This window comes from Strix uralensis, chromosome 16 (assembly GCF_047716275.1).
Source record: "Strix uralensis isolate ZFMK-TIS-50842 chromosome 16, bStrUra1, whole genome shotgun sequence".
NCBI lineage: Eukaryota > Metazoa > Chordata > Aves > Strigiformes > Strigidae > Strix > Strix uralensis.
Genome location: NC_133987.1, coordinates 2977416 through 3004693, shown reverse-complemented (window position 1 = coordinate 3004693; position 27278 = coordinate 2977416). Strand labels below are relative to the sequence as shown.

Below are 27278 nucleotides of genomic sequence, written 5' to 3'. Positions count from 1 at the left end.
GCGCTTTGCTGTGGGGAGTTGGTGGGGTGGTGGCAGCTGTACCAAGAGCTGAGAAGCCACTGGGTAAAATTTGGTGGAGAAGGTGGTAAAACGGGAATTTCTGCCCACGATATGCAGCCCCTGACCACACAACTTGTTGTGCACCCCAGCTGCTGGGGAGGCTGGAGACGGAGAAAAGGGGGGAAACTTCTCTGCTCCTGCCAGAGAAATGTCCTCAAACCATCGGGGACATGTAGCAGGACAGTAGGTGCAGCAGCCTCCTGCCTGTCCTTACTGTCCCCACTGTGGCAGTGGCTGGGACATCCGCGCACGCCTGACGATGTGCCAGCAGCTCCCCACCTACACCCCTTTCCCTTGGAGGGGTGAAGGGGGCTGCCCTGGTCCCAAGCACTGCACATAGCTCTTCCTGGCCAGCTCCCCCCTCCAGGAGATGCCATCTCAGCAGCTTTGCACCAGTGTGGTGGCCATGATGCCCCAGGACCTGGTGTGTTCAGGGAAGGATGGTTGGAAAGCCCTGGAGGCGCCCCATCCCTGCCCAGCCTGGCAGCACCGGGGGCATTACTGGGGAGGGATAAATATTTTGCACTCAGAGCTCTAACTGCAGGTGGAAGCGAAGCCGTAGCCCCTCACCTGCTCGGCGGCGAGGCAGGCGCGGGATCAAGGCAAAGGCGCCTTCACATCTCACTGGCCTTGAACAGCAGATGAAAGGGGGCCACTGGGAGCCAGGGATAACAAAAGCAGAGCGAGGAAAGTTCGGGTCAGGCAGGGATTTCTGGCTGGTGGGTTTTCCACTGAGAAATTCTCTCTGCCTCTTTCATGATGATGAAGATCCTTTTAATTTTTTTCTTCCCCCTTTCTCCTCTCCTTCTTCTTTTCCCCTTTCGCCAGGCTGATAGCTGGGAGCTGCGGAGCATGTGATGCATCTTCCATATAGGGGCAGGAGCAAAGCAAGACCAACTGATGGACGCCCTAGGGCCAGACTTGCAGACAATATATAACCTACTGCATGATCTAAAACGCTTCCCACTTTCACAGAGTGAACATCAGGCAGAGAGGAGCTGCGGCGAGGGAAGGGGAGCCCTGCGTGCAGGTAAGTCCTCGCCGTCTCTGTCCCCAGGAGGCTGTCCCAGGGAGGGGGAAGGTGCGAGGGACCCACTCGGCTCCTGCCAGCACCTGGCTGTTGTACAGGCAGGCAGGATGGGGCAGTTATTAGTGTTATTAGCGAGGTTTTTTTAACCCTTTTTGGTGCTGACGGTGCCTGTGCAAGTTGGAGTTCAGGACGGTGGTCCGTGTGGGGGAGATTGGGTCTGGCAGAGCCCAGCCTCAGCCTCTCTCCCTGCAAACACTGACGCCGTGAGCTGGAGAGCATCCCGAACCGGCCGCGGGTTCCTTTGCTCCTATTTCTTGCTGTCGACGTCTGCCTGGGTTGTGGGCAGCCCACAGCTGCTGCCTGGCTGCTCGGAGACATCTCCCACCCGGGCACCATCCCATCCCACCCGGCCACATTGGGGGTCCCCTTGCCTTTTACAAAGGAGTAAAAAGAATTACCAAACAACTTTAAAAAGCACTTTTGCTCAGCCTGCTGCCTCCAGTGCCTGCCTGGCTGCCTTCACCTTCCTGTGCTGGAATTTCCTTTGCAAAGCAAACTGTTCCCAGCCGGGGCTGACTGGGAGACATGGGCTGGAGGCAACACAGTGGCAAAATGTAAAACAAAGCGCCGGGCGAGTGTCTGTGTGTGCGTGTGTCTGTGTGTGCGTGTGTGTATGTATGGAGGGGTCTATACAGCCCACCTGCTGCGGCTTTCCCTATACCATATACCCGTCCTCATGGTGGGGGAATTGACTTCGTGCCTGAGATAGTTTGTGTCCTGCTGAATGGAAAATAATCCTAGCAACAGCTACGTGCTTGCTGTGGCCAAGCAGAGTTTATGGCATTTGGGGTTTTTTTCTGGTTTTCTTTGGGGTGTCAACTGTGTCTGATGGTGATGTGGGGACTGAGGAGCCCCGGCTGTGCTTGGGGCTGGGAATCTCCGTGAACTCCCAGACTTGAGCAAGCCCCTGCGGACCCAGGCAAAATGGACAACCATAAGTAAACGGGTTAAAGAGGGACAAAATCATTAAAATAAATGTTTTGGGGCATTTCTGCTTATACACCCCCAGTGAGTGCACAGATGATAAAAGTGCTCTGTGTGTTCAAGGGAGAAGCCAGGCTGAGGATGTTCCCCTGTTCCGTGCCTCAGTTTCCCTGTCTGTGCACTTTATCTTCCCCCGCTCCTGCCCATCAGCCCTGTGCGCCCGTAACATTCACTGCTGTCCCTCTGTGCACATACAAAGGGGTCAGCCCAGGGGAGCAGCTTTTTACAGGGGCATCAGAATGTAGCCACAGATTGTAATTAAGATTGTAATTAGGTGAGAGGACTCAGAGAACCTGCAATGTTAAGTCAGAGGCACCTCTGCGAGCAGAGCCAGCTCTGCGGGGTGGTGCGGGTGACAGAGGGATGTCTGTGTCCCCACCACACCAGACCGAGACGGGGTGATGCCCACACAGCACCCTGCACCCTGCTTGTGGGCACTGGGGCTCTGGGCACGGCTGGAGCTGCCGTTACTGAAGGCAATTTCATGTGACCAAGTTGAGTTACGGACCCAAGGTCTGATACCCCCCCTGACACACGGGGCCAGAGAGGTGCGTGGGGGGGCTGGCAGTGATGGCCAGGGAGCCAGGGGTCTGTGCCAGGCATCCTGCCATACGGTCAATGATTTGGACCAAACTCTCTCTGCTGCCATGAGCTTTTCCTGGGTGAGGGGGAAAAATCTGATTGCTCTCAATAGCTCAGTGTCGCCAGGATCAGGCAGCACAGGAAGAACTGGCAGGGGCTCAGGGAGTCCCTGGTCCATGGCTTAGACCACATCCCTGGGAGAGGAGATGACACTGGCCAGTGGCTGCTGGTGGCTGTGACACCTCAGCTCTGGGAAGGGGATGGCTGATGGACCTTTGAAAACCCTTTCTGGTGGCAAATGGTCTCAGATTTGCCGTACTGAACTGATGGCAGTGCAAACTCCCACAGCTTTTTTAAGCCCCCTCCTCTCCCCTGCTGAGTCAGTTGTGCTCAGCTTCCCCACTGCAAAATCCTGGCTGCGAGCCAGGCACCGAGCTGTACCCCCCGTGCCGGGAGCTGCACATGTCACAGAGGGGGAGAAAAATCAGGTGAAGGAGTGGTTAAGCAGGTACCACCGGGCGCCCCTGTCCTGGTGCCTGCTGGTGAAGCAGGAGGTGCCCAGCGTGGTACACTAGTGCCCAGCCAGAGGGAGAAGCAAAGATGTCAGGGTTTCTTTTCCCCTCATGGGATCAGATCATTCCCATCTCCAGCTGTTTTTCTCCTCACTACTTTTCTTCTCTCCCACTCTTCCCAAATTTCAACTGTGGAACAAATTTCAGGGCACTTTCCGCTAAGCTGACGCCTAAAGTCAGCCCTGCCCCTTCTCCCAGACTCCAGTTTTAGCTAGCAGTGTTGGCTTTGGTGGTGGGGACATCGCCAACACAAAGCACCCACTCCAGCGCCATTCCTTGGTGTTCCTGCTCTTGGTGAGCACCATCTGGAGAAGGTTTTACCCCTGCAGTGCCTTGCCCTACTCCAGGGTTTGTACCTCGGGTTTCTCAGTGGCACCTACAGCCCCCAGGCAGCTGCGAGGGCAGCCCAAGTGCAGCTCCAGAGCTGGGAGCAGGACCTGTGTCCCTGCTCTCCTGCCAGCACCAGCACTTGCTGGACACAGAGATGCCCTTGGCTTGCTCTTTTCATGCCAGGAGGTAGGCTTGGTCACTCACCTTGGCGCTTGGGCTGTCGTTTGTTTTTGCATCAGGCTTGGGCTCATTAATATTTGCAATTATTATTATTTCCGATCTGCTGGAGCAGAGCAGTACAGAGGCGTGGGGCTGGCGAGTGGGTTGACGGGCACAGAGGGCAGAGCCATTGCTGTTCCATAGATCCTTATAATGGTCCCGCAGAGCCTGGGAGACGCATCCTTAGGATCTGGGGAGAAAAGGGAACATCCCCATTCCCGACGTGCCATATCACAGTGAGCGAGCTGCAAGCCTGGCTGGAGGGAGCCGCAGGCAGGGCAGGAATTGCAGAGGCATTTGATTGCTCTCCAGCATGGGCTCATCTCCGGGATGCGGGGTGGTTTCTTGGGCATGACATCAGCCACCCCAGCCCCAACCCAGGGCAGGCACCGAGCCCGGCACTGAGAGCGCCAGGAAGGGCTGGCAGAGGCAGCGGGGCTGGCACAGCTGTGTGGCTTTCAGAGATACTTGATCGATAGCTTCTTCCTAACACTCCCCCATTCCCCCAATCCCCACATGCATTTTTCATGCTAACCCCTCCTGGGCAAAGGCTGTCTATGCAGGAAAAGAAAAAGAAAAAAATACAAAACACAACAAACCACAACCAAAATCTACTTTTGTTTCTCTAGTCCCCAGAGGTTGTTTTAGTTTAAGGGCCAATCTATAGATTCAGGGCTGGGAATATCTTTGCTCCGTGAACAAAGAGGCATGAAAAAGCTCCCCGGGGTTTTTCTTAAGCCTCTTCAGGCTGGCCCAGAGCTGGAAAAGGGTGGGCTCTGTACAGCGAGGTCAGGTCTAATGGGACAACATTGTCTGGGCAAGCTGGGGAGACTGGAAATGGGACCTGGGCTCCTCTGCAGCTCTTCTTGAGTTCACAACCCTGCCAAGATGTGCTGGGATGAAGTGGGTAGCAATGGGGTTCTGCAGTTGCCCTCCCTGGGGTACAAATGGGGCTGCTCGCACAGCTGCAAGTTGATCTGCATACGCAGAGCTGGGTCTGGGGTGATCCCAGGCAACTGTGGCCAGGAAGACCAGTGGATCCCTGGGCTGGTCCTGCCTGGCCCCCCAGGACAGAAGAGCTCAGATGAAGCTTTGGGTATTTCCCAGAATTAGGAAGAAAACTGCAGGGTTTGGGCAAAGGGCAATTTTCAGGGCAAATCCTCTTTTTCTGTTTCCTGTTGTCTGTGAGGAGTGTTCTCTTTTTGCTCCCCATTTTTGGGTGGCACCAGTGAGACCCAGGAGCATCCCACAGCCCATGCCTTGCCAGTGTTCCTGTGACTCTCCCTCCCATCACGGGCACCACCCCAGCCTGTGCAGGGATGCTGAGAGCCCCTGGCAGCTGCCTGCCTGCCCACCCATGTGTGTGCTGAAGGACTGATCCCCTGGGTGAGGGCTTGGTGCTTCCCAGGGTCTCTCCAGACCCACGGTCCCCACTGCACCCCTATCACCCCACATCAGGCATAGCATGACTGCTTCAGCCCCATTACCTTGGGAGCACATCTGTGCCCGTGACACCCGGGGCCAGACCCCTCTCCCACAGGTTTTGCAGCAAGGACACTCCAGGAATATCAGGCATGCTGCCTGCATCCCAAAATTCCCATTATTTCCCTGTGCCGGGGCTGAAGCTGACGGCACCCAGCCCGCACACAGCTCTCATCTCCCCGCAGCAGTTTTTCTGGTCCATAAAAAGCCCAGCCGGCGTGGGCAGTGCGCGGGCAGTCGGAAAGCATCCTCCCCGCAGCCCTCCCAGACGCCTCCGGGGCCAAGGTGTCAGGGATGCGGCCGCACCGAGACGGCATGTCCGGGGTCCAGCGGATGGGAGCGCTTCCCCACTCTGGTGGCGAAAGGGCACAGGCCAGAAATAGAAGGGGGAGGAGGACACTGTGACCTTTCCAGCAGCTGGTGACAAATAAAACTTTCCGGCTACCTGTAGAAAGGCGCAGGGCAGGCTCCGTTATCGTCTCATCAAAGGACAACGTCCCCCGTGAGCAGGACAGCGATTGCCGCAGCGCCCGTGGGGATTCCTGGAATGAACCTGCTGGTGCCCGGCTCCAGCGGTTGTACAGCCCCAGACACACGGTGGGCTCCGGCCACAGCCAGGAGCTCTCGGGATGCTCCCAGAGCTGAGCAGGGAGGGAGGAGGCGATGGCATGAGCAGGAGGGCAGATCAGAGCCATCTCCAGCTCCCCCACCTGCTAACAGGCTCTCGGGGCTACTTGGGGCTGCTCCCCTTGGGACACCCCTGTGCCAGCGCCGGTGCTGTGCCCATGGCTGAGCACGGGGGTTCTGGATCTGAGAGACCCCCAAAGACACACCTCGGCTGGGGTCCACCTCTGCTCCCCTGCACAAGGGGACACCCAAAGGCAGCAGGGACTGTGGTGCTGCAGCCTTTCAGGGGGATCAGGGTGCAGCCGGTCCCTAACCGGGCACCCCACCAAAGGGCTCAGAAACCCCCCCAGCCCCACGGCAGCAGACCCCAAGAGAAACCTGAGTGGGGGCTGCCGCCATCCCCTCCTCTTCCTCCTGCCAGGTGCGGGTGGCAGTGCCAGCATCCTGGGATGGAGTGAGTCAGCCGTGCCCCCCCCCGGCTGTCTCCCTGCTCGCTGACCCGGGCGGGGGGGGACAGCAGCCGGCTCCCCCCGACCTCCCCCCTCGCAGATGGCATGGGCAGCCAGCACAGGTGGCCCTGTGCCATAGCAGATTGGGGCCGGCTGCCTGCAACGCGCCTGGGAAGGGCCACGGCTCGGGGACAAGAGCAAAGCCAGAGCCCCCCACGTGGCAGTTTTAGGAGGGTCCGATTTTAAGGAATTGCATTAAACAATGCAGCCCGACGCGGATGTCTGGGCCAGATCCAGCATCTTGCAAGGGGTTTCTCAGGCTACAGCTGCCCCTGGTCCTCCCAGACAGGGCCAATGCTTAGGTAGGTACCAGCCACCAAAACTGGGTGGCCTGGGGCTCACTATTGTAGGAGAAAGGGACCTGCAAGGGGAGAAGAGGGCTACCCAAGGTCTGGATCACCCCCATGGGTGGCTTCTGTCTCTCTCCACGAGTGATGGTGCTCAGCCCCACACAGAGATCCCAGGGCACGAGCTCCAGGGTGGGCATGGGGTGAGGATGATGGCATGAGCTGTAGGATGGGCACAGGGTGGGGAAGATGGTGGGGCTGTCCCAGCTCGAGGGGACCCATCATGTCATGCAAAGTGGGGCGTCTTGCACTGGAGATGTGGTGCAGGAGCTGTCAGGGCAAGGGTGGCGGCTGGAGCAGGTAAATGATTAATGCCGGAGAAAACCAGGCTGGCATCCTGCCCATCACTCGTCGATAGGGAAAGTTGACGTTAGGAGGGGAATTTTCAAGCCTAATCTTCCCCTCCCACCTCTGCCTGCCCCCCGGGGGCAGAAGGCTGGAGCAAGGAGCCAGCCCCGAGCCGCACACGCACCCAGCCCCAAACCAGCCTCTCGCCGAGCACGTTCTCCTCCAGCCCAGCTGGTTTTGCTCCCAGCCTGCTCCGTCTGTGCACATTAAAGCTTTTTCTAGGTCTGAACTGCTTTTGGCAAGCCAGGCTCCTGTTGGCCTATCCCTCTCCCCACCACCCTCCTCATGGCTGGCTCCCCCCCATCCGCTCCCCGTCTGGCTCCCGCTCCCCCTCCCCGGTCGAAGCCCTGCCAGGGACATGGCAAATCAGCGAGAAGCCTGCGGGGCAAATCGGTACAAATGAGACCAAGCAAGAGGGTGGGGAGGGACGGCGGGGGGGGGGGGGAATGACTCCTGCGTTGGTGCTTCTGTTCCCGAGTTTGATGTTCCCTGCAAACAAGCCTGTAAATGCTCAGGAGCAGCTTTGGAAGTCACCTGCCCCCCGTCTCGGTGGGGTTTGGGAATGCTGGGTCCCAGCTGGGGGGGACAGCCCTCGCCCTGCTTCCCCAGCCTCCCCGCAGCCTCCCAGCCCTGAGCAGGGACCCAGCTGGGACAGGAAAGGGGGCCGAGCTGTAAGTCCTGACATTTCAATCTGTTTCGGGTCTGGGTGGAGTGGGTAGGGGGCGGAAGGCACTGGGGCGGCTGAGGGTCTCACTGCGGGTCTGGGCATGGGAAGAAAAACCCCGCAATGACCTCGAGAGGGAAACATTCCCCCTGTTAAAAGCTGCCTTCTCCCATCAGTTTTCCACTCTCCCCAAAAAAAACCCCCAGCTGTCCTGTGGTGCCTGGGGAAGCCGGGTGCTGTGCCTCAGCCAGGGGCTCAGCCAGGGGGCAGGAGCCAGCACCCGGACGGGGCACATGCAAACTGTGGGAATGGCAGAGAAACCACTGGATGCAGGGACGCGATCATTTCCAAGTGATGCTCTTTGATTCAACTCGCCAGTCTCTTTGCAAGCCTCGTAACTCCTTCTTATTAAAGGCGCTCGACACCGGGGAGGTCATATGGGGCCTTTCTGCTTGGGTTGCTCTCCTAATGACATGTCCGATTGCCTTCGCTGGGAATTTGCTCACGCGAGTCTCTGACAATAGAAAGTTTCTGGTGGATTTTGGACGGTTTCCCCGTGACCGTGTGGTGGGTTGCAGAGGTCTGACTTTTCTTCCTTCTGAAAAAATGAAGCAATGTATTGGAAACCAGCCTGGGCAGGCACAGAGTGCAGATTAATTTTAACGTATTTGTGTTTGTATAATAATCAAGAAGAGCAATTCTTTTCTGCAGGCTTGGAGACGTGATAAGTATTTGCAATTATGAAAAAGAAATGCAGAGGGGAAGGGTGAAATTCAGCAGTAAGACAATATTATCCATATTATCTGGATTTTTTTTTCCTCTAAATCCTTCTTAATCGAAGCGAAAACTAAACTGAGCTGCTGAATTGTTGGAGGAGGTTAATTACTGAAATGTTTAATGGTGTTGACTAGGAATATACCTCTTCACACCAGAGAATGTGTGTTTACAGTAATTTTGGCAATTAAATCAAGAGGTCACATAACGAGGAACAGTTCACAGCAATCAGAGCTTTTTTTTAAAAAAAGGACAAGGAAATCAGGTCAGTAAGTCCCAGATCAGTATCATAGTGGTGGCAAATCCTGGGACTAGGATGGGGAGAGATTTTGGGTATCTGTCGGGTTCTGGCTGCATGGGGTCACCCCGCTCTCACCCCGTCCTGCTCGACCACCTCCACAGGGAGGGTTTGGGTTCCCCTCTGTGAAAATCCATGACGGGAGGTTGTGGATGTGTCACCCTCAATTCCCGTGGGTCTTCTCACCCTTTTCTGGAGCCCCCAGGCATTTCAGAGTCCTGCCCCATCCAGAGGCAGTTTAGGTTTGAAGGGGGGGAGGCAGAAAGTCACACCCTTCCCACACAGGCATCTTCAGGACTTTCGCAGCGGCTGCTTCTGACATCATTGGCCCAGAACCCTCCGGTGCTGCCGACACGCAGTGCCGGGCAGCCCGGGACTTGCAGAAATGCGGCTGCACAGCCACTTGCCGTGGTCCCGCGGCACAGCACAGGTTAATGAGCTGCCTTCCCCGCTTTATGCACCAGCTAATAACATCCCTGCGTAAAGTCCCGGTGGCTTTGCCTCAGGCCGTTATTACTCCTCCTGGTCATTCCTTGGCCAGTACAGACCTTGCTGGGTGATTTCATGGCCAAGTGTTACCTGCCCGCTCAGCATTTCAGCCCCTGCCTTCAGCGACATCCCTGTGCTGCAGCCCAAATGCTGCCCGTGGTGCGGGGCCAAGGTCTGAGCTGCTCTGCCCTTCTTTTTTGGGGGAAGGAGCTGGAAACACAGGGAGCAAGACCACCAGGCAGCATCCCCCTGGGGGCCACCTTGATCTGCGTTAAAAAAATCCAACCAAACACCCTTATCAAGAAACAGGCAGAAGGCAGAGAGGCGTCTGCTGCCTGCAGGTGAGCCCACAGCGTCACAAATGGGACTAAGAGACTAAGTGTGTGTTTGGGGGGGGCGGAATCTGCCTGAAAAGTGGCTGCAAAGAGGAGCTCTGCCTGGCGTGCTCAGGGTGCCCGCTGGTCAGCCTCCTCCCAGGGCCACGTCCCTCCTGCTTCCCTCCTCTCTGCTGGGAGCGTGTTAACCCCCAGGAAAAATCAGAGCTTGTCTCCTGCAGACTTTGCAGGTCTCCCTGCCTGCTGGCCCAGAGCCAGGGTTTTCCCATCCCTGCGAGAGGGCTTCTGGCTGGTTCAGCTCCTGCACCTTCACTGGAGTTGATCCCAAACATCTCTTCCTCTCTGCAGTTTCCCCTCTGTTCCCAAGCTCTCCCAACCAGCGGTAAACCATTTCCACTTTAGCTTTTTATTTAGCTGCTGGAGTTGCTTGTGCTCACCTAAGGGTAGGGAGGCAGAAGCAGGGGAGGTTCTTAATTGGGGCTGTTTTGAAATGAGTTTTACAATAGGCTGGGTTTAATGGATGTGATCACTAAACTGCACCGGCGCCTCAGTCTGTACTGCACACACCGCTGCCAGACTGGGGCAGCAACACCCCCACCAGTTTAGTTTATCAGCTTTTACCTTAAATATACTCAGTCCTTTGCAGGTGGCAGCTCCTTGGTGGCTGGTTAGACCTTCTCAGGATTTAAACATTTCCCTTGCTGGCTGCATCCTAAAATTGCCAGTTGCCAGTGCCAGGAGTTGGCAGGCTGAGCGCGACATTCTCTTGGGTTTGGGCACAGCATCGCAACAGCCCCCCTTTTCTAGGGGTGATTGAAATCATTGTCCCATATTGGCCATGTTTTGGCTAAAAAGAGACCTGCCCTCTAACCTAGGGGAGGGGCGATCTTTTGGAGATTGCCCTGGGACAGCCAGGATCCCAGACAAGAAGAAGGAGGGGTGTACTCTGTCTGTGCCAAGGTCTGTCCCCTACTCCTGTGGTCCCCTCTCCTGCCCTCCCCTGCCCACCCCTGCTCTCCTCAGCTGGCAGGAGGGTCCAGCACGAGGGAGGGAGTGAATGAGTGTGTCTGCTAGTGGGTCCATGTCCCAAGGATGCACTGAGGAAGGCTCTTTGGCTGCATGGGGTGATCCCAAATGAGGCCACCACCAGCAGGACTCTGCTTGGGAAGCCCCCAGGGATGCTGACCCATTTCAGAAAGTCCCAAGAAGGTCAGCTGTGGGACAGCCAAGCAATCCCCTGGGCACTGCTTGCTCCATCCCACACTCTGCTGAGATGTGCAGAGGTCCCTGCAAGGATGCAATGGCCCCTGACTCAAGGTGCCTTGTGGCACAAGTGGCTCAGACCCATCAGGGAGCACCCAGCATGGGCCAGCCTCATCCTGGGCTCTGGGAAGGCTCTGAAGCAAGTCCTCTTCAAAGTCCTTTCCAGTCTCGTGAATGACGAGAAGGAGCCAGGGTGAATTTACCAGGCGAAAATCATGCCAGAACCGCATGACTGCCTTCTGCAAGGAGACAACTAGCTGCCTAGATAAGGGGAGAGAAAGGGATGTTGTTTATGTGACCTTAGCAGGGCTCCTGACATGGTCTCCTGCAGTATCCTCATGGCCAAATTGGAAACATAAGGACAACGTGGGTCAAAAACTTGCTGGACTGACAGGCTCAAGGGGTTGTGCTGAGCAAGGGGTTCTACAGCACCTGGCTGGAGAAATGGTCTGGCAATGACCTGCTGGAGCTCAGCAAAGAGAAGTATGACGTCCTGCATCTGGGATGGAGTAACTCTGTGAAGCAGGACGTGTTCAGGGTCAACTGGCTGAAAAGCAGCTTTGCAGGAAAGGAGCCACGTCCATCACATGAGCAAAGCCAGAACTTTGTCTGCCAGGAGCTGGACCAAGAGAAGAGAGGATGGAGGAGACCCTGAAGAAAGCAGAAAGCATTGAATGGGGACATGAAGACATGGATGGGAAAGGCTGAGGCAAGTGGTTGTGATGTCTATGTGTGCAGATCCTTTTCTGTAGCAAAGGCAACGAGGCAAGTGAGGATACAGCAATGGACACATAGTGTTGGACTGCAAGGGAGGAGGTGGGCAGCCAGAGTAGAAATGAAGGCTCTCTGTCTCCATCCTCAGAGGAAACTAGGTGGATTTGAGCTGGAATAAGGTTAATTTTCTGGTTGAAAGATGGAGACTGATTCGGTGGAGCAGGACACCTAAGAAGCTAGTACAACCACAGCAGGTATGTTGTGGAAGAGAGCTCAGGATGTGAGAAAGGTTATATCAAGATGGAAACATTTGGCCACCTTTGGTGTGTCTTAGGAGACACGATGAGAGCTGGGCTCTGCTAGGCCAGCAAAACCAAAGCAGAGATCTCCTTCCTTTCTTATCATTCCCATCCCCAGCACATTTAAGGAGTGTGAACTGTCCAAGAATAAATGGAAAGGGAAAAGGAGGAGAATGTTTCTAAGTATTGGTGCAGAGGAACTTGACTGAAGAGGTTTGGGAAGATCATGGAGCCTTGGGACAAGGGATGACAAAATGCACCTCGTTGTGTGACAGAGCTCATTTCTTTGCAGGGGAGGTGGCAGGGTGCACTGTGTCCATATCCATCCTGTGCTCGCGATGAGGCAGAAGAGATGATCTAATGTCCATGTCCACACTGAGGGCCCTCACATGGCTTGGTCTGTGGTGGGAGGAAGAGATGGATTTTGGGAATCAGCAGAGCTGAGCCCCACATTGCCCTGCTCAGACTGCTGTCTGTGTGCCCCAGCACACAGAAGGGGATGGGCCCAGGTGACCAGGAGGAAGGGGCTTCTGGAGATGTGCCACCACCCCCAAAGGTCTGCCCAGTGGAAGGCTGAGAGGGCACCTCCCAGGGCAGTGGTCACAGGCAGTGGAACACCGTCCTGGGCTGTCAGGCCAGCAAGAGAAGGAGAAACCTGTAAGGGAAAGAAACTTCAGAGGTCATAGAAACTGGAAGAAGTTATGGAAATGTTTCATATGCAGCATATCATGTCCAGCTCAAAGGTGACTACATCAAACACCCTTCCAGCCCCTGGGAACACTAGGAAGGTAACACTGTGGCACCATTTGAACCTCCAGGAGCCCTGCACATCACAGGTATGACACAGACATTAGCATGTAGGAGAGCTGGACCATGCCTTCTTATTCCAGATGCATGCACTTCTCAGGCACCCCCCATTTCTCTCCAGATGTTCATCTTCTTCCCCTGCTCACCATGCCAGCCTTGGACACCATTGCCTCTGCATACCTTTGAGTGCCAGCCATGTTGCTGACCCCCCTGGTTTGCATACAGCCACTTTCCCCTCTACCCAGCTGCACATTTTCATTTGGAGACTGATGTTGTCTTCATAGATTTGGAGGTCTGTTTGCCATTGAGCCACTGACTGCACGGCTGGGAGCCTGTGATCTTCTGGGGCTCCATTAGCAGGTAGAAGTGGAGGTGGAGGAAGACATAGAAAATGCTTGTAGTGGAGCCCAAGCACAAGCTTGTGCGGGTGGTTGATGTAATGTGGTGAGACAGTCTTACATCTCCTCACGAGGAGGTGTACATCTCTTACCCTGAAGGGCTTGCGGCAGGAAAGGCTGTGGTAGGAAAGCGTTTTGCGGTGGAGGACCCTCACATCTCTGGAGAGTAGCCTGGAGGCTGTGATGGCCTGATCTCATCTCTCAAGGACCCTGTGAGTTGTGCAGTGTGTGTCACAGGCAGAAGACAATGACTCCGACCCATTGTCACTTGGCTGAACACTTGCCACCACGCGTACTTTTCATAGGATGCTGGGGTTGCCCCAGGGAGTCTTCAGGCTAACTGAGATTCAGGGAGAGACAGCTGCTTTTTGGGGATGGAGTCTAGAAGCAGAGAAGCCCAAGAGAGGTCAGAGACATAGAAACACATCTTGGAAAAGCGCACAGAAGGGAGAAGATTTTGACCCAAAATTAGGGAAGACTTGCATGCGTGAAGGTACCGTGGCTCTGGCACACAGCAGGGAGTGAGTTCATCATGTGGCCTGATGTACACTCCAAGGGTGGGCAGGTGGTCCCAGAGACCCCACAGTTCGAAAGGTAGCAGTGCTTACAAAGATGGAGCCACCTCATGTCTGGGCTGGTGTTTGGGAAGGGTTACAGACTGGCTTTGGGTCTGCAGGTGGCCCTCATCAAAAGCTGCCTGTGAAGGGAACGTGAGCTTTTCCAACCAGAAACTCCAGATTCCTCCAAAGGCTAGAAAACTAAAGGTTGGGAATCCAAATGCTATCACATTTTTAGACCATGACTCTGTCTTTGGCTTGTCCCCAGGGTGTGAAGCACATGGTTTGGTGACTCCACACACAGAGACATGCAAGTGGCCATGAAGAACCCTCCTGGCAGCAGAGCCACACTGAGCTATGGGACACGGGTCACAGCCTCTGGGCCTTGCACGCAAAGACGTGGTGGGTGGGCAGACATGAAAAGATTGGCAATTTGGGGCAGATGGGAAACCCCAGGCCCTTCTGGGAAGAGAAGAGATTTTGGTGCAACAACTGAGAGCAAGCCAGAGGAAGGCACATCTCAAGGTGGGAATAGTTTCAAAGCCGCTGATGTAGGGACCCCCAAAGGCAGAGGTAGCAGGATGGCCTCACACAGTCACTTTACCAGAGCAGTTCAGCACACAGCCACCGTATGGGGTGAGGTTTGGGAGGTGCAGAGCTCCCAGGCCCCACCAGTCAAGCTTCCCTCCTCTTGCCAAGTTCCTGCTGCTTTGCCATGGCCAACTGCTCTCATCCAAGCTTCCGATAAAGCTTAAAAGCTCAAATCACACAACCCCAGGCTATGAAAATAAAAAGGGACCCAATATCCACTAATAGCCAAGCAGCCCTTGCGGCAAACGCATGTAGCGTAGGGAAAGTGTTTTGCATTGATCGGCGGCTCCCCGCTGCCACCCGCTCCCCTCCCTGCGATGCCTGTCTGCCTGCTCCAGCCTTGGCGCTGGTGAAAAAGGGATAATACCCCATGGGAAGAACCGGAATGGGAGAGTCTGGGTAATGGCGGGAAAGCGATGGCTTGTGGAGTTAGTGTGAGATCCCATAGAAAAGCCACCCTCCCCCTGATCCCCACTGTAGCACTTGTCTAGCACAGTCATCAGCCCTGGGGTGGCAATTGCTGCCAACAAATAGCCATGTTGAGACCACACAGAGTGGCGTGATGCTGAGCCCCGGGAGCATGAGCGACCTGGCAGCCCAGAAGGAAGCAGCTGGGTGGATGTAGGTGCAGGGAAGAGTTGTCCCTGCAGCTGGTGCTGGGCATGCAGGGGACCGCAAATGAATTCCCACCTATGCAGGGTAGGCCAGCTCATGAAAGACCACAGGAGCCTGCAGCTGCAGGACGAGGTGTGAGGCAGAAGGTTCATCCCAGCATCACTGAGTGGAGAAGAACTTCATCACCTTTCTTGAGCCCCTTCCTCCATGCCACGTCCTACGGCCATCTGGGAAAGGTTGAGGGCAGCCAATTTCCATGGGAGCGTTGTGGCTCCCTGGCAGCCTACACACAGCACTGGAGGACTCAGAGGACAGTGGCAAAGAAGGAAGGACATAAGTTTGTGAGATGGGGTCTTTGTTCCAGCCAGAAAAACCCTTGGGGCTCTGCAAAAGCCGATCAGGACAAGTTCACAGTGGCAGAGCTGCGATGGACACACATGCTGCAGAAGACCTGTCTTTGAACCAGACTGCTGCACTTCAGAAGAGTCTTTTTGTCTCTCCCCATCCTGAGTGATGGGTGTGGGTATGCCTACCTATAGGTGGAGATGGCTGCAGTGCTGGTTTTTATTGGTACAGGAAACCTGCCAGACCAAGCCCCTTCCTGCAAATGTCTGCTGCAGTCCGGGAGGAGGCTCAGGGAAGAGGAAAAGGTCTAGAAGGGTTTGACCCTATGTCCAGCTTCAGTCTGGAAAGGACACGGTGAAGCTGGGGTGTGATGGTGAACCACATGGCGGGAGGGTGGACAGGGACCATGGTTGCTGCTTCCTCCAGCCAAAGAGTTAGGAGGCATCAAACGAAACTTGTGGGGACCAGCAAGCTGAAGGATGAAGCTCTGTGTGGTGTGCTGGGAACTCCTCGCTACAGGATGCTTTTGGGGGCTGAACATTTCCACAGCATAAGAGAAACCTGTGCAGATTCACGGTGGGGAGGATGGGGAGGACACTGCTGTCTGCTGCAGGTCTGCTGTAGGGATGCGCTGTGATGACTGAGGGTTTAGGAAAACTGGAGCAGTACTGTAGATGCTTGCCCTACATCCTGGGCACCCGCTTTTGACTGTTATTAGGGACATGAGCCAGACGGACTTTTGATGTGATCCAGTTCAGCTGCCGCGATGGCTGCATGTACTTCCCTGCATCCCTGTGTCTGGAGCTCAGGCTGGGGCTGGGATTTTTTCCATACTGGAGCACTGGGGACTGCAAATCTCATTCCTGGGCATCTCTCCCTTCTTCCTTCCCTTTGTCTCTCCCTCTCTTTCTTCTCCCCTTGCCGCTCCACTCCCTCCATCTGACCGTGGCCCCCCTCCCCTCAGCGGTCCCGGGGAGGAGAGCAGGGATGCTGCAATTCCCAGGCACAGGTGCACGGTCCCCGCCGCGCGCTGCCCCCAGGCACGGCCCCCACCGCCGCAGCTGACAGCCCACTGGAAATAATGTGTTGTGGCAGAGAGAGACTCAGCAGACCACAAAGATCTGCTGGTGCGGGAACTGCTCAGCAACCAGGAGCCACAATGCCTGTCTCCCAGCTCCGCAGGGTCTGATCCGGCTCTGGGGATGCCTCCGCTCCGCTGGAGCCTGCCTGGCTCACACACGGGGCACTTTCCCACCCTCTCCCCTTCTTTTTCTTTGCTCTTTCCTCTTCTCCTCCCTTGCTGTTCTTCTCTGCAGCATTAGGGAGATGGAAGGTGCCTGTCCCGTGTGGGACGGCTCCCTGCCATCCCCCGCGTCACCGGGCACAGGAGGTGAATGAACGGCTTTCGCAGCAGCATTGGAGGAGGAGGATCAGGTGTGCAGGAATGGAACAACCAGTTCCAGTCTCCCAGCAAAGATTTAATCTGCCTCTGGCATATAAACAGCAAATGTTTGTTCAACTGACCTGCAAACAGGCGGCATGCATCGCAGCGGGGCCGAGGTGCCCAGCTCCCCGCTCAGCCACTCTTTCTTTCTTGCCCTCTAGCAGAGCAGGTGTACGGGGAGATGGGGCAGGGGACCAGGGCACAACCACATCCAGGGTACTTGGGGCACCCCAGGCTTAGTGGCTGGAGCCAGGGCGTGATGCTCAGAGGGACCCCATCCTGCATAGCTGCTGCTGCATCCCTTCTGCTCCCCCGAGCATCACAGCGGGTGTGCAGAGCTCTCACGGCTCACAGGCGTGACGCACGCAGAAAGTGTCTAAGGGCTCAAGGACAAGCATGTCCCTCCGGGCAGGCGGGCAGGCTGTCGCTCACTGAGGTGAACCTGCAGGCGGGAGGCCCGGAGCTCTGTCTGCACATCCCACTGCGATGGGAGAAATCAGCCTTGGATGCTGCAGGCCAGGTCTGCTCCCTTGGAGCGCCCCTCAAAATCCCAGGGGACACAGGTTCATTACAAGGGGACGTTTTTGCCTATTTTCTGCGAGACCAGATCTTAGTAGCAGGGTCAGCTACCAGCTCAACTGACATGTGGGCATGCAGAGGGCTGTCCCCAAACCCTGCCTGCAGCTCAGCCTGCCCCGCAGGCTCCTGCGCTGCCCTGGTGAAGCCACAGTACAGCTTGTTCCCTGTCCCCATTGCAGGCAGGAGATACTCTCTGCTGTTTGACGACAAACCTCAGGAAGAAAGTGGAAAGGGTCCTGCACAGGTAATTCCCTCTCCCCTCATGCAAATCTTCTAACCATGCTCCCAAGGGAAGGTGATGTTCCTCAGTGCTGGGGGTGAGGAGCCTGGGTAGCAGAGCATGGAGCATCCTTCAGCCCAGCACAGCCACAGGCATGGGGCTGGTGGGACTGTCCCTGGGGCCACCGCTCCTGCAGGGCATGCAGTGTTCCAGGCTGTGGCCAGAGCAGCAATGTGTACCCAGAGTGGGACGCTCAAGGGAGGAAGCAGGGGGCTGTGGGGCGAGCAGCCAGCCCCAAGGAGGTGGGCTCACCGAGGGCAGCTGTCTGCAGCAGGCGTGAACCCAGCCCCAGGAGGTGGAGAGCATCGCGGGGCCACATGGCGACCCACCTCCCGGCATGGTGCTGCTGCCACACAAGCCCCTTCCCTGCCCATCCCACTCTGATCCCAGCTTTTCGGCCCTGCTGTGCCCATCCTCCCCGGGAGCTGCAATGCTCCTCCTCAGCTCCATGGGGAAGACCCCCAAGCCATGTGCAGAAGGATGCAGGCTATGAGCACGCTCCGGTCTGGTGAGGAGCAATGCCCGTCGCAGGGCCTTGAGCCACTGCCTGGACCTGCCCCCGGGCAGCTCCTGGTCCTGGCTGCCCAAAGTCGCAGTGGCCCCAGTGCACAGAGATGTGCTCTTTCCCTTCCTATCCTGCAGAACTTGTCTGTTTCTCCCCAAAAGCCAGGGAGCAGATTGTTTCCCCAAATGGCTCCAGCTGCTACATCGGGGCAATCTGGAGATGCTGCTGCCCCCTTCTCCTTCCCGGGCTGTGCATCCCCACACCAGCCTGGCTGTGCGGTCTCCTGGGGTAGAGCTCTGCCCCAGGACCTGCTGCAGGGCAGGGGAAGGATTTGGCCCTTGAGAAATGAGCCCCACCCACACAGACTGAGCCCTCAAATTCACTACCCTCCCCAGGAGAAATGCAGGTTTTTTATTCTAATGGGGAAGGAGCCAGCAAGTCCCTCCAGGGCAAAGCAGCGTCTGGAGGGGTGACGCCCGCGTGTGCATTGGCGTTGGGTGCCCTGCAACTGCAAGAGATTGCTGCTTGGCCATCTGTGGAGAAGCCCAATTTTGTGAGTGTGGAGCCTCTGCAGATCCAGCCCCTCTGGGAGATGAGGAGTCGGGGTGCTGTGTCCCCCTGCCTGCTCCCAGGGCAGGCGGGGTGACAGGCTGCAGGACAGGCGTGACTCCACCATCCCCAGGGAGGCTGCAGTGGGAAGCACACAAGGGCCAGCCCTGCGTCGGGGGGCTGCGGGGGACGTTTCCCAGACATTTCAATCTTGGGGAAGACACCTGGAAGTGGGGAGGTGTGTTTTAGCCTGGATTGGTTTTCCAGGCCAGATTACCCCTGTCCTGGCACAGGATGGGGACACAGGACAGGGTCAACCCCACACAGTAAGGGAGGCAGAACTGCCCTTCCAGCAGCCACTCCAGGTTAAAGGCAGTCAGTCCTCAGCCTCTCCCCATTGTCTGTCCATCCCACTGTCCTCTTTGCACCATGACTGCACGTTCATGTGTAGCAGGGTTGCAGGTATCTGCATTTAGCCCAGCTCTGCATCAGCTTTGGTGCATGAGCTTTGGAGTATCTCAGTCGGCTCCAGCACTGCGGCACCCCAGGAGACAGCAAAGCCTCACAGGTCCGTGCCCAGCACAGAGTTCGGGGCTGTGGGCAGGTTTCTCTTTCGTTCCTTGCTCTCAGCAGGGAAATCATCCCTGGGCTGGGCAGAGGCTGCCCCAGGGAGGCTCTGGATGGGCATGCAGGTTGCCTGGGCACTTCAATGTCAGCTTGAGGTGGTTTAGTTTCAACACCTTTAATAGTGTTTGTTTTCCTTTTTTGTCTGGGGTGGTTTGACAGAAGAGGGTTAATAATAGGGCCAGCAAGTACAGGCACACAATAAGATTTGGGCAAAAATTCCATCTCTGGCCTGGGTTTAAATCCCAAACATAAGACTGCAGACCAAGGCCCCAGCAGCTTCTCTCCCTGCGGCCAGGAGGTGCCCATGGAGCAGAGCCATGTCCCCAGGGGAGCTGCAGACACAGCTCACCAGTTCATGCTGTCCTTCTTCCAGGGCACACAGTGGTTCCTGGAGAGGTGTGGGAAGATTCACACATCGTGTCCCTCCATTCCCACAAGGAGTCATCTCCAGGTACCCGCTACCATGTCTAAGGACGACCTGGGCTGCAAGCTGACCTCGGTCTACAAGCACAAGGAGAGGAAGCCAAAAAAGCCTCACTACATCCCGCGGCCATGGGGCAAGCCATACAACTACAAATGTTTCCAGTGCCCCTTCACCTGCATGGAGAAGTCCCACCTCTACAACCACATGAAGTACAGCCTGTGCAAGAACTCCCTCTCCCTCCTCATCGAGTCTGACTGGCCCTACAAGAAGGGCAATCTGCTCCACCCGGAGCTGCGGCTCCTGCACACAACGGACACCTCCCGCCTGCGCGGGCGGCGGGATGAGCAGGAGACCTGTGACTCCTCGGCCATGTTGGGAGGGTCAGTTAGGACCAAGCAGGCCTCTGGCAGGGATGGCCATGAGGACAAGCCAATGTCAGGGGTGGAGATCCTGCCTGCTGAAGGGGCTAGTGAAGAAGGTGGCCTGTTCCAAGAGGAGGAGGAGGATGTTGCTGGCCTATTGAGGGAGATGGATGCGGGGGAGAAGAAAGAGAAAAATGAAGAGACAGGTTGCCAAGGTGACCCAGTTGAACCAGAAGTGAACACTTTGGTCTTTGGTTTCAAGAACAAGAGGGATAAGCCTTGCAAGGAGGTAGAGCCTGACTTCATCATCACAGATGTCTTCTCTCTCAAGAACCACGTCATGAAAAGCAGGGAAATGGCCTCCCCAGACCTAGATGCTAAGCCAAAGCATTGCAAAGTGCCAAAGAAATGCCTGGCCAGCAGCGGGATCCTCATGGAGCAGTGGAAGCTGGTGGCAAATGGGCAAAGAAGAAACACACCTGAGGTCTCCCCACCTTGTACTGACAGCAACATCATCCCATGCTACCCTCCTCCAGCCTACAGTGACTACCACGAACCTCAGGGCCTCAACCTCTCACTGCTGGGTATTAACTACCCATTAAACCCCAGCCTCTTCTCCTACCTGAGCCCCACTATGGCCAACAGTGCTACAACACACCCACACTTGGCTCAGCTGCCCTTCCTGGCCTCCACAGCCCAGCTGATGCACCCACATGCCTCCCACTTCCAGCCTCTGCAGAGCCCTGAACGGTCAGCCTTCCTTCCCCGCTTCTACTACCCCTTGCTCTTTGACCACACCTTCGGCTCCACTGAAAGCAAGATGTCCTCCAGCAAGCCAGAAGCCCAGCAGCTGGTGGGTTCTGTCATGCCCACACCACCCCAAGCCAAACCTCCCAGTGAGCCAACCAAACCAGGGCTCCTGAAGGTACCGGTTCTGAAGACAGGTTTTCCTTGGTCCAAAGGTGTCAGAGAGGAACCAGCCTCCGAGCTCAGCCACCCTGCCACGCTGGGGCAAGAAGAAGAGGAGAAATGGCTGTCCCAAGAGAAGGAAAGCAACACACCTTTGGGCCTCAGCAACCTACGCAAAAAGCCAGCCACTGACATCTACCAAACCATGGTGGGGATGAAAGATGGTGCTTTTGCCCCCAGCAGCATCCGGAAGACAGAGTTACCAGTGGTGACCTGTCTGGAGACCAGCAGTCCTCCAGGCAACTCCCTGAAGAGGAAGTTCACTGCCAATGGGCTGGATTTGATAGGACCTGAAAGGCTGATGCCTGGAAAACTCAGCTACCAGAGCAGGTAAGGTGCCTGTGATGTCTCTGCCTCTTCCTCACCGCTGGTTGGCCCTAAACATCATCTTCCTATCCCATCATATTACTGATCCCCCCACTTGCCTCTAAATCATGAGATGAGTTTCCAAGGGCTGAGCACACTCCAGACTGGTGGTCCACACCAATGCCCACTCAGAGCAGGGCTTTCTGCTCTCCAGGAGCAAAGGACCAGAACAGCATTCAGGTGCGTCCCAGCACCTGGGCTATGTCATCATTTGCTGTCCCTTGCTTTCCCCTGTTTTATACAGAGCCAGAAGTGATGTGGTGTCTGTGCAGTGTGGACCTATGCTCCCCATGCACCAGGAAATCTCCTCTTGGGTCCCCAGATATTCCAGGGTTGCTGGAACAATCATTGTCTATTTTTAAACATACACATTTGCATTCCTTTGATTTGCCTTCTGGCTTCAAAGTCCAGAGGGAGGGTCACATTTCCAAACATTTCCTTTTACCTGGGGCTAGAAATGTGCACAGTTCCTTTTAACAAAATTTCAGTTCCTCCCCTGGTTGTGCAAGTCCAGCTGTGGCTCCAAGAAAAATGTCACTGTAAAACCCACTGCTTTTGGCACCTGGAGGAGCTTTCTCTGGAGAAGCTCTCCATGGTTTTCTATCTCCACCTGCCTCTTCCCTGCTCTCAGGCTGGCTGGAGAGATCCCCTCCAACTGGGCCTTCAGGACTGTGGAATGGTCATTTCCATCAACGTTCTTCAGTGCTCCAAGAAGAAGGAGAATCCAGGTTTGGCTAGCTGAGGTGGCATCACTTATCAGCACCATCTCCCCAGACTGGTCTCTCTGTTGGTGGGTGTCACAAAATAGCCTGTGTCAGGGTCCATCCACCTCCTGGGAGAACAATGCCAAGAGCAGGTCCATCCAGGGCTCTGCATGCTCAGACCAAAGCTCTTCCTGGAAGGGCCTCGTGCTGGCAGCAGGCAGTGGAGGAACTCTGGATGAATCTGGCAATGCTGGCCCTGGAGATATGCCCAAGGATTTTCCTATCTCTTTCCCTACTGATTGTATCCACTTCTTCTCTGCAGTGGTTCAAGGGCCAACCCTGGCCACATCCCCAAAGCCCTGGACCAGTGGCACACAGAGGTCCTCGCAGGCCGGCCTGAGGAACCGGAGAGGGGCAATGACACTGAAGTTCTTCCCTCTGTGGGTGCTGGCCTGGACCATGGCCTCTGCAAGCAGAGCAGACCCCAAGAGACTTCTGCCACCATGACAGACTCTGAGGCCACAACTGTGCTTATCGGGGACCTGTCCAAAACCTTAGAGGAGTACCAAGAGGTGGAAAAGAAACTGTCTGATCTGGCAAAGGAGGACACCCCTGGGCAGAAAGAGCTGAGGGACCAGCTGGTCAAAATCCGAAGGGAGCTCTACCACATCCACCAGGCACTGGAAAAAGCCACCAAACCCCACGAGGGGCCTCTGGACCTCTCGGTGAAGAGATCCTCTGAAGGTACAGAGAAGATCCAGCAGGCCAAGAAGGAGTCCTGCAACATGAGCCTGGGAAGTGAGAAGCTCCACAGCAAAGACCAAGGGGCCCTCAACAAATGTACGGCCACTGGGGAGGCTGGAGATGGGGAGGGGCTCCCAAACTGCCTCCTGGAGGCTGAGAACAAGACCATCGACCTGCTGATCAAGATGAGCCGATCTGAGAGCCTCCGGGCATCCTCCTCTGAGGCCCACCTGGGTGCTGTAATCAAGGCTGAGGTCCTGCCACTCACCATGCCCCTGGAGCTCCGGCACGTGATGGAGCCCTACTACAGCCGTACCACCAAGTGCGAGGCAGACTCCAGTGTCCTGCTGTGCTCCGATGGCAGATCCAGCACCACCCAGGGCCCTCAGCTCCCGGTCACCACTGAGGATGGGCCTCTGGGCTGCCGGGCCATGCAGCGCTCCCTGTCCTGCAGCCTTCCCAGCGAGCCAGACGCAGTGTGTGTCCACAGCCCTCTGCATGCTGACCCCTAAGTTCACCTTGCTTGATAGCTCCTGGATCTCACTGACCACCTCATGCTTCACCTTCCTTGCGTCCCACCTCTCCACTCCCCCTCTTCCCCATGGATGAAAGTTTAACCACTGCCTGGCTGGGGCATTGTTGCAGGGGCTCCCAGATAACTCCCCTGGCTGATTCCACAAGGTGTAAAAAAACAGTCCCTATACTACTCCAGTGTCAAGGACGGTGCTCCTGGGCTCTGCATGCTCCACAGCCTCAGCTCCCTGGTCCTGGAGCTCCCTTCAAAAGGGAATTCACTAGCAGGCAAAAAAAGAAAACTGCTAAAAGCACCAAGCTTTCAACAGAAGACTCATCCAGCCCTCTCATCAGAGACACTCAGGGACTTTTGCAACCCAGCTCCCATGATCTGTGGACAGGGGAGGAACCACAGACGGGGCATCTGCAAGGCCATGGTTGTGCTCAAACAGACTGTGGCTGTCACCTTGTACAGAGCAAAGACATGGTGGCTTTGCCCCATGGTGTCTTGCGGGTCACAGAAGGGAATCATATGCCCAGCTGGACTGATCCAGAGATCAAGTACTTTCCGCACTGTGGAGACAAGAACATCCTCCCAGCCACAATGACAAGATGACACGGGAACCACCTTGCCACAGCTCCACATCTGGGTCCTGAGCTCTCCTGCCCAGAGCATTTGCCATGTGTGGGTACTGCTGGGCTGTGGGGATTTGTTCCTACCTACCAGTCCTCCAGTGTCTGGCTCCTTCTTCTGCCTTTACACAAAAAGGAACTTCCCTTCCTCTGCCCCAATGTCCTCTCCCCATGCAGGCATGATGCACGTTCCTGGCAAAGGCCCCAATCCTGTAGAGTACAGCTCCCACAAGCTCCTGTCCACTAGTCCTAATCCCCCAAATGATGACACATGGGACAGCAAAATGGGTGAGATGATGTTGCCACAAACCCCACTGCTCAAGTGGCAAAGACCCTAAAAACAACTGTGAAGGGACACACTTGGCTTGCCCCGAGCTAGAACAATGCTGAGTGTCCACCCCTCAGCCAGCGCACTGGAAAGCCAACCACCCAGGCAGGTGCCTGCTGCTTGTGGGATGAGAACCGGCCTTCCCAAAAGGCCACCTTCTCCCCGTGCTTGCTGGGGGCTCTTGCCTCTGTTGGGCAGGCTGGTACCCACTGCAGGGCAGTCACACCTCCCTGTCCCCTGTCACCCTGCTGAGCAGCATCTGCGCTGGCTCAGGATGTCCCCGCGCTTGGGCCAAGATTTCTTGGACTCCCTCCCACTGTGGCAGATATAATGTGCTCTCCTCAGCTTGGAAAAACCAGACACCCTTTCCTCTCCCATCCCCACTCCCTGTTCAGGAGATGGTGGGGTCTCCTGTTAGCACCCAGGGTCTTCATCAACTTGTTCTTTGTGGCTTGTTCTGTGGCTTTTTCTTTGTGGCTTGTTCTTTGCAATGAGAAGAGCTGGGATGGGGGCCAGGAGGGCAGGACAAAGAGGACAGCAAGCAAAGCCACAAATAAGGGACATACACAGCACAGCAAGGGAGCTTCAGATGCTGGCTCTTCTCTGGGCACAAAGTGGACAATCCTACTGTGGGTGGCTGAAGAAGGCAAGCCCGCACATGGAACCTGGGGCTCCCAAGTACTTTGATGGACCCAGACAACAGGAAGAGTTGACTCTTCTTACCTGATTGCTCTCTGGACAAAGTTTCCACTTCATCAAAGGGGTTTAATTCTCACTCAAGGACTTTGCTTAGGGCACATAAGCCTGTGGAGTTACTGATCTCTTCTCTCTGGATAAAAGTGTGGAGCAGGGGGGCATTCAAAAGGAGACATGCTGAGCTCAGCACTGTGGCCCTTTTGAGCCAACTCCAGATCTTCCCGATGGACCATGTCCTGCTGCTTCCCAGCATGTCCCTGGCCCCACAAGGCCCAAGCAGAAATCATGAAACCCCACCAGAACAGACCCCAGTTAGGGTGCAGGATCCTCAATCCCAGAGCCCAGGGGAGGTGGGTTTGAATAGTGCTGTCATCTTTGGATGCCATAACAGCGTCAGCACAGCAGGCCCCTCCATACCAAGCACCTTGCTCACATTACCCACTCCCAACAGCCTCCAGCCTCTTCTGCCACCCCATGCCCCTCCATCACCCACCCCTTCCCAGCTCCCTTGCTCACACAGCCCTGGCAGCCGCTGTCCCCCATGTCAGCACCTCCCCATTCCCACATCTCAGGGCTCCCTACTCTCCCCTACACCGGATTCTCTGCGCATCTTTTATCCCAGGACCCTCATCCAGCACACAGCAGGGCACCCATAGGCACACCCAAGAAGCTGGAGCCCCATTCTCCTGTGACATCCTTCCCTGCCCATCCGGCCTTTACCTCCTCTGAGGAACAAGACGTGTAGGTCCCTCCGCCCACCCAGGAGTCCCATCTCCTCCCAGCCCCAAGCATCACGCTGTTTTTCTTAGCAGATCCCCATCTGGACTTGGACACCTTGGAGGTCCAAGACACCAGAGGGGCAGTTGAGCTCTGTGACCAGCAGCTCTGGTCTTCAGCAGGAGATCTGTGCCCAGATCATCAGGCAGTGCTGCCTTTCACCCCTTTTTAGCTGAGATATTGCCTGTACACAAGTCACCTCTCCCTCCCCGGTCCCTGACTCCATTCTGCCACCCTGAGCTGGGATAGTGCCCACACTCCGAGCCAGGCAGATCTGTGAGCAGAACCGGTGCCAGAAGCCCTCACCACATCACTCCACAGAAAGCCGGGGGGCAAGTGGGAGGTGGAGGCCAATCACACAGTATTTATTGTTCACAGTTTTACGAATGTACAAAACAAAAACCAAACCATTAAAGGGAAAACCTCCGAACAGGAGTCGCTGCTGTCTGCTTTGTTCTTCTCTCCCGGGAGCCCTGTCTGCTCTGACCAGATCCTGTAGCAGCCCCACGCCACAGCTCTCCATCATGGAGCCACGCGCTCCCTGGGTTTCGGAGGCTCAGGGTAAGCCATCAGCAGGATGTGGCCGGATGTCGATGCTGGCTGCACATGGTCAGTATTTAGGGGGTGGGCTTTGGCTGTTTTCTTCTGCTGGATCAGCACTGGGACCCCACTGGCTTGTCCCATGCTGGGGAGAGGGGCAGTCCATTATGTCTGAAGGCAGTCATCAGGAGGAGAAATGCCCTCACAGGAGCCATGAGTGTCCTAATTCCTTCTGCAGAAGTCCCTGAACACACACACAGCCTTTTCCTTCAGATAGACGCAGTCCAGCTTCCTTGACAAGCTGCCACGGCTGGGCCATGGGGCTGCAGCACCACAGCCTGGGTCCTGGTGCAGGGAAGAGCAGAGAGGAGGGTGCGGGGTCAAGTCCCACGTCCCCAGTGCCACCCTGCCACTCAGCCTTTGCACCTTGTCCCCAGCGGTACTGGTGGCACCCCCACAGAGGGGATGGCTCCCCTCTCTGCCCTGCCATGGGTCTCCAAGGGCAGTCCCTGGCTCAGGGACTCCTGCTTTTGGGCCACCAGGATAGGACTTTCGGGAGATGGCTGAGTTAGTGGCACCATTCCAGTTGAAAAGATGAAAGCAATTACCTTTGCATTTAAATAATGGATGGGAGTTGAACTACCGGGGTGGCTTATCCAGTCTTCAATCTGCACCCCCAGGGCCCTCAGCCCACTCCAGCACAGGGCCCATTACACGGCTATTTGGTCACCCTAAAGGCATCTGATAGTGAGCCATTACCTGTCCTTTACAGCAGGCCCACTCGATAGCCATCTTTCTTGGTCATGGTTGACCAAAGTCCCCCTACTTGCATATGTCCCCCCCGACTTGGGCCAAGACCAGTCCCAATCGACAGCTGGAGGACCCAGCCAAATTCCTCCCCTGCCCTGCCGAGGGCAGCAGCCCCCCTTCTCCTGGGGC

General features: G+C 56.1%; 2 protein-coding genes across 2 annotated transcripts in view; both read left to right on the top strand.

The window, feature by feature from the left end:
• The first annotated feature begins 1080 nt into the window (after positions 1-1080).
• NHLRC4 (NHL repeat containing 4) overlaps positions 1081-27278 on the top strand; it is a 35668-nt gene continuing 9470 nt past the window's right edge. Inside the window, exon 1 of the mRNA XM_074886324.1 lies at positions 1081-1090. The gene's annotated coding sequence lies outside the window, so the exon portion shown is untranslated. The remainder of the gene's footprint in view (positions 1091-27278) is intronic.
• Positions 7697-26234, top strand: PRR35 (proline rich 35). Its single transcript, XM_074886321.1, has 3 exons — positions 7697-7821; positions 19657-21368; positions 22431-26234. Exons 2-3 carry the CDS (start codon positions 19747-19749, stop codon positions 23362-23364), a joined length of 2556 nt encoding a protein of 851 aa, XP_074742422.1. The 5' UTR covers positions 7697-7821; positions 19657-19746; the 3' UTR covers positions 23365-26234.

Excerpts from the sequence above, each read along its gene's own strand:
- PRR35 (XM_074886321.1), top strand. The coding sequence starts at position 19,747 with ATGTCTAAGGACGACCTGGGCTGCAAGCTGACCTCGGTCTACAAGCAC. Across the intron at positions 21,369-22,430 it reads AAACTCAGCTACCAGAGCAG|TGGTTCAAGGGCCAACCCTG; the intron begins GTAAGGTGCCTG and ends TCTTCTCTGCAG.